This window comes from Fundulus heteroclitus, chromosome 22, assembly GCF_011125445.2.
Source record: "Fundulus heteroclitus isolate FHET01 chromosome 22, MU-UCD_Fhet_4.1, whole genome shotgun sequence".
Classification (NCBI taxonomy): domain Eukaryota; kingdom Metazoa; phylum Chordata; class Actinopteri; order Cyprinodontiformes; family Fundulidae; genus Fundulus; species Fundulus heteroclitus.
Window position 1 is genome coordinate 22,136,027 of NC_046382.1, and position 14,963 is coordinate 22,150,989.

General features: G+C 41.9%; 1 protein-coding gene across 1 annotated transcript; it reads left to right on the forward strand.

Moving 5' to 3' along the window:
- The first annotated feature begins 8,354 nt into the window (after nt 1-8,354).
- On the forward strand, nt 8,355-11,258 carry nkx2.3 (NK2 homeobox 3). Its single transcript, XM_012880444.3, has 2 exons — nt 8,355-9,022; nt 10,028-11,258. Exons 1-2 carry the CDS (start codon nt 8,632-8,634, stop codon nt 10,681-10,683), a joined length of 1,047 nt encoding a protein of 348 aa, XP_012735898.1. The 5' UTR covers nt 8,355-8,631; the 3' UTR covers nt 10,684-11,258.
- Nucleotides 11,259-14,963: the final 3,705 nt, after the last annotated feature.

Sequence of the window (14,963 nt, forward strand, 5' to 3'; positions counted from 1 at the left end):
TTCCCCGCCTCTCGCCCAATGACCCTGGAGATTGGCACCAGCCTTCCAGCTACCATGTGTGAAAAAGCGGGTTATAGACAATAGATGGACGGACCCCATCGCCAGAGCAGATATTTTTTCAGGAGAGTGTGTAGCTGATGGAACTGCTGTTATGTGTTTGTTAATGAGAGTGAAGACGGGGGTGTAGATGGCATGTTACAACTGCATTGGCAAACTACAGTGGCTCTGTTTTGATCTGTTTAATCATCACTCATATTCTTTTGTGTGCCCTCACTGCTGCATCAATAAATACAGACTTGTAATACCCCATACGGAGCCTGGGTATTACAGATTCTCCCTATCGGTGTAATGATTCCTGTCTGTTCCTGCCTGAAAAGCTCCTGTTTACAATCCCATGGTGTCACTCCCTGCTCCCTGTGCTGCATTGGCAATCAAGGTCTGAGCGGCTACACCTGTGGCAACTTCAATCACTGGCAGTCTCTCCACCTGGGAGGAGCTCTATTTATTCCTGGCTCTACCAGTGGGTAACCACCAGATTCTTGAAAGCGACCGTGTGAGTAGACCATCCAGTGTTCCCTGTAATGACCTCCTGATCGCGACATGTCTCGTTCCTGTTCTCTCCTGCCTGTCTTGCCCTTATCGGTTTCTCCAGTTCGCTTCTGTGTTCTGTACCTTGACCTTGTGCCTTGCCTATTGACCGTGCCTGCCTGCCTCTGCCCTTGTCTGGATTCTCCTGCCTATTGTGTAGGATCCAAACCTGGACCTCGGAACCATCTCCTGTCTCTGCCCCGCTTGGAAACCTCTGCGTGGTGCGTATACCTCCTGATACCGATTTTCTTACCTGGATCCCGGGTTTCCCTCCTGCCTGGCCTTTCTCTTTGCCTTGACTAGCCTTGCCAAGATTTCAGATTAGTCAGTCAGTGATCCAAATCCTTCAGAAAGAGCCGTTGGGATCAATCATCAGAGCTAGTGCAACCTCCCGGCATCTGAAAAGGTTAGTGGCTTTTATTCAGAGCATCATTACTCCACTGAGTTGTTCTCGGCCACTAACCCTGCTCTTCTCCCCTCAGGGATTCCTGTACGAGCTCCCGTCAGTTCCTGTTCCAGCAACACCAGTTTATTAACAATAAGCATTCTTAAATGCTTACTCTGTTTCGGCTGAATTATCAGGTATCCGGATTCTGCCAGAGCATTACAATCAGGGCTGAAACAATAATAATTTAATTTTTTTTTTTCTTGCAACCCTGGCTTGGGAGTTCTTAGTCCTTTTCTCTCACGCATCGTCTGGACTTTTTTTTTTCTCATGTGATGTTTTACAGCTATCGTGTAATAGGCTGTAAATCTGAAGTGAGCAGGGTTATTGTGTATAAAAGCTGTTTTCTGCGGTGGGAAGACCCTGTGAGGATTCACCAGGAGTTCTGCGCTCCATTTCTGTCATGAAGTATACAATGTCCTTGCCAGAAGAAACGTCTTTGCTCTGACAACATCGGGTGAATAAAGCAGAGTACTCCTTTACTGGAAGCCTTGTGTACTGTGAGACACAATATGACAATCATCAGCTCAAGGTCCTCAATTCTCTGCAATTTGGTGGTTGTTTGCAGCCTTCTGTACATTGTTAATTCCCAGGTCTCGGTATAAAGGATGGGTTGTGAGTGTGAGGAAGATGCTGAGGAGCACAGGTGCTTTTACACACTGCTGCCATAATCCTGCATACACAGGTAGAAGGAAAAACTTATGACATCCCAGCATCCCCCCCAGCGGTAATTTTATCATGAAAATATCAAAAATGTTTTAAGAATTACTTAGGGTAACCAAACCTGACAAGGATATCTCACATTAGACCTTTTTATACACATCGAGTCAGACTAGGAGAAGACCCTAGGGAAGACCCAGAACTAAGTGGAGGGACTATATGTCCCATCAGGCCTGGGAACACCTTGTGGTCCCCCAGGATGAACTGGAGGATGTCACTGGGGAGATCCGATCTCGGATTGAGTGGAAGACAAAGGATGGACGAATGTGTCAAACGCTATTCAGAGGTTGCATCACAGACATGGTGATCAGAGCGTCTCAACTGCATCTTTAAAACCGAAGTATGTTAGTGGGAGTGTCCGGTGGCGCTCCGTCCATGCAATGACTTTTCCTCTGCTGAATTATATCTCAACAGCAGAATTTGTATTTCTTGAGAGTGACTGGGAGTGCACAGGGACAGCTGTATATACTTTAAACTATGATGTGTTGGCAAGTTTCAGAGGTTCTGCAACTGTACCTTTTTTAAAACCTAAATACACCTGGCCCTAGTCTGACCAAGAACGACATAATTTGAACCCCCTCGCAATGTTCTAATGATTTCTCCAGGCGCTATCTTTATCTACGGGGCTTTGGGATAGCAGCGACAGAGGATGGGGATTTATTTAGGTTGCAGTTTCCTCCTGAAACAAAGTCTCAGCCCCGTATATCACAGATATTACAGCCCTGACATCCCGCTGTTAATGCTCATATATACAAACACACACCTGCTGGGGCGAGGCCGTCTGGGAGAGAATTACAGCAGCCTAATTTATGACACCCGTGGGAGGGCAAAGGGCAGGGGACCCAGACAGTCCTGACCTCACTTCCTCCTTTCAGGGTCTCCGAGTTACACAGAGCAGGGTTTCAGTTCACTCTCTCACAGTCTTTCAAGTAAACTGCCTAATTAGTGTCTCTCTTTTTTTTTTCCCCGAACCCGGTTATCACAATGAGCCCTGAGGGACCGCAGGAACCTGTAAACCAGGCCCTAATGTGGAATATATTAGGCCCTTTCGCAGCTGATAAGTGGGTGAGAACAAGATTTAGCTAAAACTAAAATCTCGCCCTGGGCTCGCCTCTGGCCTCCTCATTTCCTCCAGGGAGAAGCCGCTGTCATCCGTCACTTGGGTCCAGGCAGAGGCACAATGGAACAAGCCTGGATTCTGGCTACTGACACCATCACATGGGCTGCTGATAAGACTCAACTTCCGGGAGCTAAAAGAACTGAGACTTTGCTGATACACAACACTTTGGTCCTTGGCCATATTTACAGATGACCGTGAAATAAAGGGAAAAGGAAAGTTCACTGTCAATCAGCCATGCTCGGTATGAAGTTTTGCTGCTTTAGATATTTTCAAGGACCTTTACACTGAACCTCGGCGATGCTTTTCTTATTCAAGATTCTGGAGAGGAACTTTTACATCCCTGCAGAATAGTCAAACGGGGTTTGGTAAACAGACTGTTCAGCTCCGTGAGCCAACTTATTTCTTTGATGTTAAAATATGTCGTTGCACTGCAAGACCAATGGATGTTCATGTTTTACTTCCTTATCAAAAGGATTTCTGCAAATACCAAGCCAGCAGTTCTGAACAAAGTTTTTGTCCAGAACCACAGGACAAAGTAACAAAGTTTGACAAAGGGCCACGTTTCAACTTACCCACGCTCGCAAACAAGCCATGCAGAGGACACATACAGCGCTTTGCACAAACACTGTACTTATAAAGAATATATATATATATATATATATATATATATATATATATATATATATATATATATATATATATATATATATATATATATATATATATATATATATATATATATATGGGGGTTGCACAGTGGAGCAGTGGGTAGCACTGTTGCCTTGCAGCAAGAAGGTCCTGGGTTCAAATCCAACCCAGGGTCTTTCTGCATGGAGTTTACATGTTCTCCCTGTGCATGCGTGTGCACCTCCCACAGTCCAAACTGTTAGGTTAATCGGTCTCTCTAAATTGTCCTTAGACGTGACTGTGTGAATGGTTGTTTGTCCTATTTGTCTCTGTGTTGCCCTGCGACAGACTGGCGATCTGTCCAGAGTGTACCCCGCCTCTCGCCCAGTGAATGCTGGAGATAGGCACCAGCAACCCCGCGACCCCATGAGGGATTAAACGGGTCAGAAAATGGATGGATGGATAGATAGATAGATATACATCATAAACTGGATGTGGTAAACACAAAGTAACATGTAACAATGAAGTGGAGGGGGAAGGTTACATAGTTTTCAAATGAAAAGAAAAGTTTGCCGGGCATTTTCTTTCGGCTCCCTTTACTCTTAAACCACTAATCAAAACTTAGCGCAACCACTTTCCTTCAGAACTCATTTAATTTGGAAACAGTCTGTTATATAATTGCATCTTACTTCAAATGCAGCTGTTCTCTGAAGGTGCCAGTGAATAAGAGAAGATCAGTGAGCATAAAGCACCATGAAGACCAGGAATAAAGCTGTGGATCAGTTTAAGGCAGGGTCAGATGTGTTCACCAGCCTAAACTGACAGTCTAGATATAAATAAGCATAAAATAGAGAAGAAGCCAAGAGGGCCATGGCATCCTAGGAGCTATAGAGCTTAGGTGGGAGGATATGTTGACAGGACGACAGCGTTCCAGCTTGTCAAAAGCAGAGAGGTAACAAACAACCTTGTGGAAGAAGGTAATCTGGTCAGATAAGAAGTGAACTACTTGAATTTAACTTGTTGATCAACATTTTGCCTCCACGCTATAAAAAAAGAAAAACTTATGCGGAACGCCACCTTAATAGGCTCATCAACCCCACGGTGAAACACGATGATCCCTTCCTTAGGTTCTGCAGAGACCTGCTAATCACCTACTTGTGAATCATATGTGTAAAGGGTTGTGGCGTAAAACAGAGACATATGGAGATCCAGTTAATAATCTTCAGCAAGACTGGAAAACTACTGCAGAATCTCACTACAGAACAATTTTGCAAAGAGCCTCAGCTGCTCTCAGTCCCTCAAGATGTTGACTGGGGATGCTAAATGCAAATTAACACCAATTTAAGATTTTCATTTGTAAAAAAAACCTTGAAAACCATGTATGCTTTGTCGAACACTTCCCAGTAAAGTTTGTGGTCCTAATAAAATGAAAAGCATCAAAAAGAACAATGAGGTATTCATGCTTTTCTGTCGCTGTAAACCATGAGCAGCGGCCACATTGAAAAGAGACTTTCAATGACTTTCAAGTCATCTCCCTTGTATTCTCTGCTCAGGGTATTTCTGTCTCTAAAGAGCAACCCTAAATCTCCCAGAGGATTGGTTTCTGGGCCTGTAGTGCTATGACTATCCACCTGCCACTCTGAGGCAAAGAGCTTTTAGCTCTGCCGAGATAAGGAGAGGCAAGAAGAGACATGTTCATCAATACCTGCCAAAGCACCAACTCCTAAGATGGAAATCAAAAACACAAAAAGCACATTACAGTAGATTGGTTTTGTAAAGCGTTTCTGTTTTACGTAATTTCTCCTTGAGGTTGTTATTCTCACACTTCTGTATTATGTTGGGTGACCTTTTTCCGCGGGTCTAACCTTGCTCATCTTATCACGCTGATTCTGGGATGAAGATGATGTATAGGGGGAGTGGCACTCAGCTCCTTGACACTCTCTGAGAGTCTGGGTTTTGTTACAGGCAGGAAACAGACTCTTCCGCTCCGTAAACATGCGGCCCTGCTTGGCCACCTTTGGGCGGCCGGTGGCACGCGAAGACCGCTGGCTGTGATGAGGATGATGATGGTCAGTGGCGAGGCGGCGCTCACGGATATGCAGACGTCGGGAACCTCAGTGAGCTACTAGGATGAGATTTTCAGTCTGATCTCTTTGCGCCAAAAATACAATTTCAGACACTGTGCTTAGAAATATCCAGACACCAATAAATCATCATAACATCTTTGTTTGTGTTTCTCCTTTTGATCGTTTTACACAGACATGAATGGGCTCATACGGGGAAAAAAACGAATTAGATCAGATCATAGGTACATTTTGCATGTATTTTATGTGATTGTTATTTAGGCTCAAGCCCCGCAATAGTTCCATCCCTCTGAAAATACTTCGCTGGATCTGCAAGAGTTGCCCGTCGTAGTCCGCCATAATTCAAAGGATTATGAGCGACTTTCAATGGAGAAAAATGAAATGTGTTCTGTGTAATATCAATCTGTTCCTAAATGGCCCGTCTCTAAAAAAGAGAAGAGAAGAGAAGAGAAGAGAAGAGAAGAGAAGAGAAGAGAAGAGAAGAGAAGAGAAGAGAAGAGAAGAGAAGAGAAGAGAAGAGAAGAGAAGAGAAGAGAAGAGAAGAGAAGAGAAGAGAAGAGAGTGCTGTAATCTAAACAGCGTCGTGCTGATGGAGAGTAAGACGACGAGGAGATTATGTGGACATTCCCTTCTTTTCTTTCCACACAGTTTAAGAGCAACAGGCCCTCAGACGCTGGCGCCTGCACTTGGCCACAGATAGTCAGCCAGGAGAGAGGTGTCCTGTTTCACCATGGAGAGTGAAAATAATTGAAAACTAATCAACAAAATTAACAAATGCTTGTTTGCCATTATTATACAATTATTATTATTATTATTATTATTATTAGTAGTAGTAGTAGTAGTAGTAGTAGTAGTAGTAGTAGTAGTAGTAGTAGTAGTAGCATTATTTATATATTAATTTCTATCTTGAAACTATTTATTGAGGACGGTAATAGTAATATGGTACAATGTTATAACAAGAAAACCAAACGAAACAAAGAAACACACAAAGGCAACAAAACATCAGTCCATGCTTGCGGCTTAGAGGAGGTTGTCTCTGTGTTGGACAGACTACAGGTCCATCACAGGAAACCACAGAGACACACAGGACAAGCAACAGTACGCGTGCACACACACACACACACACACACACACACACACACACACACACACACACACACACACACACACACACACACACACACACACACACACACACACACACACCTGAGGACAAGTTGAAGTGGCCAGTTACTCTATCATTGATTTCTTTATTATTATTATTATTATTATTATTATTATTATTATTATTATTATTATTATTATTATTATTATTATTATTATTATTATTATTATTATTAACATTATTATTATTATTATTATTATTATTATTATTAACATTATTATTATTATTATTATTATTATTATTATTATTATTATTATTATATGTTGTATTTGTTTGGTAGAATGACACAAAAGATAAAAAATTACAATTAAAGTTAAAGTAATAATTAGAAAACGTGACATAGAAGGTAATGCAAATAAAATTGTAAAGCGTAGATTATTTACTCTTAAATTCTCTGTGGGCAGCAATGGCTTAAATTTGTTTATGTAGCTCATCTCTGGTATCATGAAATAACTAAAGGGGGGCTCATTAATCATTCCCCATAAAACGTTGTCTCTTTGTTACACATTGGAGTTCTTTTTTTTATATATGATATTTCAGCAAACATGAACATGCAACCTCGCTAAAATCTTACATAATAAACAGAAGCGTGACGCTGACTCTTTGCGTTTTTGAAGACTTCAGCCAAACGTCGGCCTATTTGGCAAAAAATAAAAAATAAAAGCCATTAGTTCCGATTCCAACTATGCTTTGCTTTTAGAGCTCCCGTGACTGTCGTCTAAAACGTAAAACTCTTAAATAACTTCAGTACGGAAGAGGATTAGAGCCACTTCAGACAACGTGAAACTGGAAGATTTGCCCGTAAAAGGTAGACGCAAAAAACTTGCAGCTACCCGGCGAAAAGCAGAGTTGAACTAATTTTAAATGAGCTTATATGTATATTACCGAACGAGGGAATTCATGCGTCTACTTTTCACTGCTCATAAAACGGACCTTAAAGATATATGTTTTTTAATTATTATTATTTTACATGTTGTATATATATATATATATATAATATAAATTGATTTTCCATCAGGTACGGTGGATTAAATGGAAACTTTATGTGGACAAAGTTCTATAGAAACTAAACTTGTAACGTAAGATTTAAGGGATTGAATTTGTTTCCTAAATGTCCTCCTGGTTTGCTTCTGGTTTCCTAGTGATCGATTATCTTATCTGCTATTTTCTGCGACAGGAAACGAGGATTTTGCTTATCTTAATGCCACCACGGTGATGACGGGAAGAGCCGTGATGCTTGTTGGACAATCCAACAAAGACAGTCTGATCAAGGTGCGTAATGCATTATAGCAAAAACAACACTGAAAACGTGGTGCTAAATTAATGGATATACATGTATTTTCTTTTTTCTTTGTGAAAGGAGTAAAAAATGAGTCACTGCGCATTGATGTGTCTCCGCTGGGTAAACAATATGCGTCTTGATAAGACGCTCTTACCTTCCACACCTATAACAGTCTGAGAAGAGTCGTTGATGTCAATAAAGTGCATTGAATTAGGAATCACCCAGTGGCACGCAGGGGGGAAACCTGCACAGAATCTCCGTCAGTCCCTCCCACGCTCCGGGACGTCACTGACAGAGAGAGGACAGCATCCTGGCTGACCCAGCTCTTTCTTCAGATAACCGAATTTAGCCAGCCAAACAGGATCGACCTCTCTCTTTCTCTCCGTCAGCCCTGCAGCCACAGGCGCGCAAGCCCGTGGAAAGGCATGTCACAGCTGAAAGAAAACCAACCCTCCCCGATCTGCGTGGAAAGCAAGCACGGCGGCGACCATTTTCCAGCTTGACGCACGGGCTTCTTTATTCGCAATCCCGATAGGAATCGGGGTGACCTCTGGGCTGTGCGGCTCTTTTATTTTTTTTAAATTACCTTATATATTAACCATGATTCCAAGTCCAGTCGTGGCTGCGTCCACCACGCCCTTTTCCGTAAAGGACATCCTAAAGCTGGAGCTGCAGCAGCAGTCTCAGCAGCACCAACTTCAGCTGATCTCCTGCTTCGGCCTCTCCGGCGCGCTGCCACAGCAGGGAGCCTTCCCGAACAAGGCGTTCGGCTCTCACTCGCCTCCCTCCTGCATGCTGGCGGGCAGGGACAGCCCCAGTCCCATCAGCTCCTGCCTGTCGGAGAGCGATGAGAGGATGTCTTACCTTAGCGCGCTGAGCGTCCAGGACCGACTGACTGAGTCCGGGCTGGCCGGGGAGGTGTTCGGAGACACGGCACAAATTCACTCCGGAGACCCGCGCCTGGAGACCGAACAGGAGGAGCACGACAGCAGTGAGTGGAAAGCCGAATGCCCGTCGTTATTGCTTTATATAAACACATAAGGCAATGTGAGCTACTTGCAATGACAGTGTAAAAAAAATAGAAAAAGGCTATCAAATGTAGTTAAAAATTGCACACAAACCGAAGCGCGCACAGACGCAAGAAATACGTGGTGCAAGTTGGCGAGGTGATATTTGTTCGTTTAAAAACACAACCAAAAACTCACAGAAGCGGCAGGTTCTCTAGTTTCTGTTTAAATATATAACGCCTCGCTTCAAACAAACATGTAGGCTACATTGCACCTTTGCTGTAATAATATTAAGTGATCATTTCAAAGCTACAAAGTTCTCCACTTCAAGGCGCACACTGAGAAAAACACAGGTCCAGGATCACTGATGCAATTTGCCCATAATTAGGCTACACACAATGCTTTTTATTCCAAAAAAGTAAAAAAACAAATGCTTTTTATGTTACAAAAACATCATTTTCAAACCAAATGATGCCTTGACAAACATTAGAGAAACGCCTGACTTAATATGATAAATTATTAAAGCCGGTTATTGAACTGAATTTTATGGTTGACATTTTTTTTTCCAGAAATTAATTTTTTGTTGTTGTTTATTTTCATGTATTTTCTATTTTTTATTTCTAATTACTCCAATCAACGTATAGGTAAATTTAATAAACAAAACAAGCGCGTGAAATGAAAGACTGGTGGTAAAATTTTAAATGAAACTATGCTCTTTATTTCTATTTAGCCCATTTCAAAACAAAGGTGAATTAAAGACTTTAAAATTAGCCAAATCTTTACATTACGACTAAGATGCAATTCTGTTTCGTTCCCTTTATTCATTTAGCGTCAGTTCAGAAAAAAGTGTCATCTCAATGCATTTTAGCAGAGCAACAGATCCAAGGTAAACCCAGAAATAAACGAACCAGGGAACCCAGTCGTATTGCTGCTGTATTCTGACAGGACGGCGTGTTCATGTGTTGCGTTTTTTCCCCCCCGCTCAACAGAGAGCTGCTCCGCTTTGCGAGGCGACTGCGGGGAGGATGCGGGGTCGGAGAAGGCCGCCGCCAAGCAGCAGAGGACCAGGAGGAAGCCCCGCGTCCTCTTCTCCCAGGCCCAGGTGTTCGAGCTGGAGCGACGCTTCAAGCAGCAGCGCTACCTGTCCGCGCCGGAGCGGGAGCACCTGGCCAGCTCCCTGAAACTCACCTCCACGCAGGTCAAGATCTGGTTCCAGAACAGGAGGTACAAATGCAAGAGACAGCGGCAGGACAAGACTCTGGAGATGGCGGGCCACCATCATCACCACCACCATCATCATCACCACCCGGCTCCGCCGCCGCCGCGGAGGGTGGCCGTGCCCGTCCTGGTCCGGGACGGCAGGCCTTGCCTGGCCGGATCGCAGAACTACAACAGTCCTTACACAGTCGCAGCTCCGAGCCCTTACAGCTACAACTACCCGGCCTACAGCTACAATAGCTCTGTGTACAGCAACAATTACTCTTGCACGTACAGTTTACCCGCTCTCCCGCCGAGCAACAGCACTCCGAGTGCGTTCGTGAACATGAATTTGGGAAACGTGGGCGCGCAAGCGCAAAGCCAGGCTCCTCAGGGACCGGCGATCCCATCCTGCCAGGGAACTCTGCAGGGCATCCGGGCATGGTAGCAGGGACAGAGCTCAATGGATACCTGGATGAACTCAAACATGCAACTCATTGTCATGCAAACGCCTTGTACGTTGGCTTTAAGCAGGCGCAGCCTATATGAAGTAACCATAATACAGATTGAGATTTTTTTTAAATATTTAAAATGCGTTTTCTCAGATCTGCCTGGACTGTTGGCAACGATCGAACGTGGATGTAAAGTGATTGAGAAAGGACAGAAAGCTGTGTGTTCATTTATGAATTAGCATTAGATTTTTAGATATGAAATCTGCCGTAAAATGGAAGAAATGGTGGAAGAGGTGGAAGAGGTCCGCTTCAATGGGACAAAACCACAAGATTCACCGCAAGCGCTGCTGATCAGTGCGTAGGCTACTCACAAAGAAGTATTATGTTTGTTTTGTTTTTTTACTCGTGTACAGCTTTACTTGTGTTAGGACTGAACACCATTTTTTGTTTGTCTTTTTACGAATGATAATTAAAGTTCATCACTTATTCGACTTCAATAAAACTTGCGATTGACAGAATTGGGTTTGCGATCACGTGACTAAACCTGCGAGAGGGAACCAAAACCAGCCAAGCAGCACAAGTTGATTTTTCTGTAATGGGACGCTATCTATCCTCTACCCCACCATGTGTTCTTCAAACATTTTTTTTGGTCATCGCTTCAAATAGCTTCTCAAGCAAAGCAACATTTTCCCCCACTGTGAGAAAGTCCGAGACAAGAACCAGAAACAGAGAAAATGTAAAAGGGAGCTCACGTCCGGTCAGGATTCAGAGATGGACATTAACCAGACAGCCGGCATCATCAGAACACACACAGCTTGTAAACCATCAGAGCTCTTAATATTAGAATACTGTTGAAAGGAAATGTTACAATGAAGAAAAAAAAGAATATCAAGAAGAAGCTTGATACACCACATTATCCTTAAACACACACCTCCCTCCTCGGCTGGAGATGGACTTCAGCGAATGCCTTTACCCACAACCCATGCAAGAACGCCCAGACGCTATTAATGGAGATGAATGGCAAAGTAAACAGAGTGTTTGTCTCCTCTGATAGCCTCCCCGGCCACTTCCTCTGGCTACTGCGCTGCCGGTGTAGGACATACCTGGTGTCAGCTCTAAGTGCTGCAGAGTCACCAGTGTAAATAGAGCTGGCGACAGGACGGCGATGCCTGAGGAGGCAGCGGCCTGAGCCATGCACCGCCGCTCTGACAGGCAGGCCAGGCGCCCGCGATCGCTATCGCGCGCGCTTACAGCTTCAGCTATCTTTGGAAGCGCGCGCGGAGTTTCCCAAAACAGAAAGGCCTCCAATGGCAACTGCGCCAGGAGCCTCTTGGGGGGGGGGGGAGGGGGGGGGGGGCAGAGAAGAAAAGAGCCACGCTCCAAATACTGAGGGGGGTCAAAACAAACGCATTCATACGGAATATGAAAGTTTGACGGTCATGACTGTGTGGAAAGTGCTTCCAGCTAAAAAAAAATAATTATAATAAAATGTTGAAGCGACTCTCGAGTTGCACCATAAAAAAAAAATCAGAGTTTCATTTAACGTGTTTTCGCAAGAGTTGTTGGCCTTTATCAAAACAAAACATTTCATCTGAAAGGGGAGAAAGTATTGAAGTTGAAGTTGAAATTTATGGGTAATTAACGTTGAGACCTGTAAAAGGTTGTGATCCCTAGATAAAAGGCTTAATTTAGATTTGTGTGTGTGTGTGTGTGTGTGGGGGGTGGGGGGGGTGGGGGGGGGAGTATTTTCATAAAACGTATGGCAAACTATCTCCGATTATCTGTTTGTTTGTCAAAATAAAATGAATTAGCCCAAAGAACAAGGTCAACTTGTTGCTTAAAATTGGACCTGCTCTCAGCCATTCAGCATTGAAACAAAATCCAATCTCCATTGCTTTTAAATTAAACATCAGTTAAATCTTTATTGTAATGTTTTTTTTTTTCTTTTACGGAAACTGTATTTTGAATGGGTTAACGGAGCTTGAGCTATCTAATCAGTTGTTGTTAGCCCATACAGATGAAAATATTATCTGATTTGGAAAAAGAGAAAAAAAAAATCGGGTCAACAGGTAAAGCAAACAATGCTTGACTAGACCAAAAAGTCAGAAATGGACCCCAGCTGTGTCATTAATAAGAACGAAAATGCAGATAAGAAATGTTATGCTGTATGTGTTTACTTTACATCAACATTAGGAATTCTCTACAGATCAACCTAATGTAGAAAATGAAAAGCTCTTTCAAAGAGGGGTAGCACAGCATACGCTTAATCCCATAGCAAGCGACTGCAGCACGAACATCAGCTGCAGAAATTCTGATAGTCACACACCCCATTTTAATTCAAAAATACATGTTAGTTACTTAATTCATTCATTTGTGTAACAACATGTTATCAAATTCAATATTTCGATTCAGTCATGAAGCTATTCTTGTTTGTCCAGTGTCCAGCGGAAAATGCTATGGTGTTTTTTTTTTTTTTATATGAAGAGTATAGGGAACGAATATGAAATCAGTAAACATTAGGGGACTATCATAGGAAGGTCGGGAGAGTTTCTGTGTTGCTACAGGAATATAAGTTTGTATCCAGATTTAACTATTTTAGTGAAAGCACTGATGATAAACTTAGTAGTATGCAGGGATAAAAATCAGAATCAAGCAGTATTTTACACGTATGAGGAATTTGCTTTGGTGATCGGGTACTGCACACAGTTGAGGAAAGTAAATATAGAAATATATAATAATACAAATACGAGTTTGTATAAAAAATAACAAAAGACTAGATAAGAATAGCACAACAATTAGCAGAGGAAGAACAATGTGGCATATATTTATCTAGTGTTCTGTTGTGCAGTCTTACTGCCATAGGAGAGGGTATGGTCCACATAAATATGTATGTACATAATGTATAGATACACATGCATATGCTTATACACATATCCATATGCCAAACACTTCCCTGTTTTTAATATAAAGTGAGGACCATGCCTTGACCTCCACTCCATTCTGACCCTAACTCTAAACGTTATTGACACCTTAGTTCTAAAACTGACCCAGAGCCAAAAAAGGACCAACAAAGGCCCTCACTTTACATCAAAACTCCCTTTACTACTAAAATGAGCAAAACATTTTCTCACTCAGTACACACACACACACACACACACACACACACACACACACACACACACACACACATATATATATATATATATATATATATATATATATATATATATATATATATATATATATATATATATATATATATATATATATATATCACATGTACATATACCCCTATTTGGCTAAAAGTAAATATATGTAATATGTTATATATGGTTGGCTGATCTTGAGACAGCTGCCAATAAATTCATGTCAGCGTTAAGCTGGATAAGACAACTTCTTACAATAGATTTGAAAAGTTTGTCTCCAGCTTTAGTAAGTCCGGTGACAGCAAACATGCTTCCTTACTCTGAGGCTGTTTTGCCAAAGAACACCAGGTATTAGCTGTGGTGGTGAGGGACAATGCTTACATGATGCCATGTTTAAATAGATTTAAGAGGTTTAGAACTATCTCAGTAATAGTTTATGTCTTTATTTATGAAACAGTAATGACTGTAGCTTTGAACCCTAATCCCTATTAATCAGATGTATTTAATATTGAGTGGTCTGATCTTGATTTGTAATTAATTTATTAAATTCATGTCCTGTCATTTATGAACTGCGGCTTGTTTTCCCTTGATTGACTCTCAGTGAGAAATATTGCTTTGTTCTGTCTAAAGTCTATCAAAAGTCAGTACAGAAGACAGTGGAAGATACATTTAACTGAATATTGAAAATAAGTGTTTGAATTAAAATTTAGCTGGATTTCAACTTGTTTTGTTGAGTAAGCGCATTCTAACTGCTAGACCTATATAATTTAAACTAATATCTATTAAAATCAAACTACGTACATTTAAACAGCTTTATTTATCAGTGTAAAATATCAAATATCATACAAATAAATGTTTAAATTTATGGGGGATTTTGAAAATAAATTGTTCGTCTGACGGGAAACCGCTTTTGTTGATCTGATTTGATCAACAAAAGCGCGCACACACACACACACACACATACACACACACCACCACCACCACCACCACATATTTTATCTTTTACCTTATATATGTTTTTCACTTTTGACAGTAGACAATAGGACATACTTAAAACCAAAGCTGCACTTCAAAAATAATTGTAAGAGTTTAGTGGAAGCTAATATAATTTTGCTGAATCCACTTGGGAG

What these genes read in the sequence shown, in the direction of transcription:
- nkx2.3 (XM_012880444.3), top strand. Translation starts at nt 8,632, where the DNA reads ATGATTCCAAGTCCAGTCGTGGCTGCGTCCACCACGCCCTTTTCCGTA. An exon ending in ACAGGAGGAGCACGACAGCA is followed by an intron (nt 9,023 to 10,027) that starts GTGAGTGGAAAG and finishes CCCGCTCAACAG; the next exon opens with AGAGCTGCTCCGCTTTGCGA.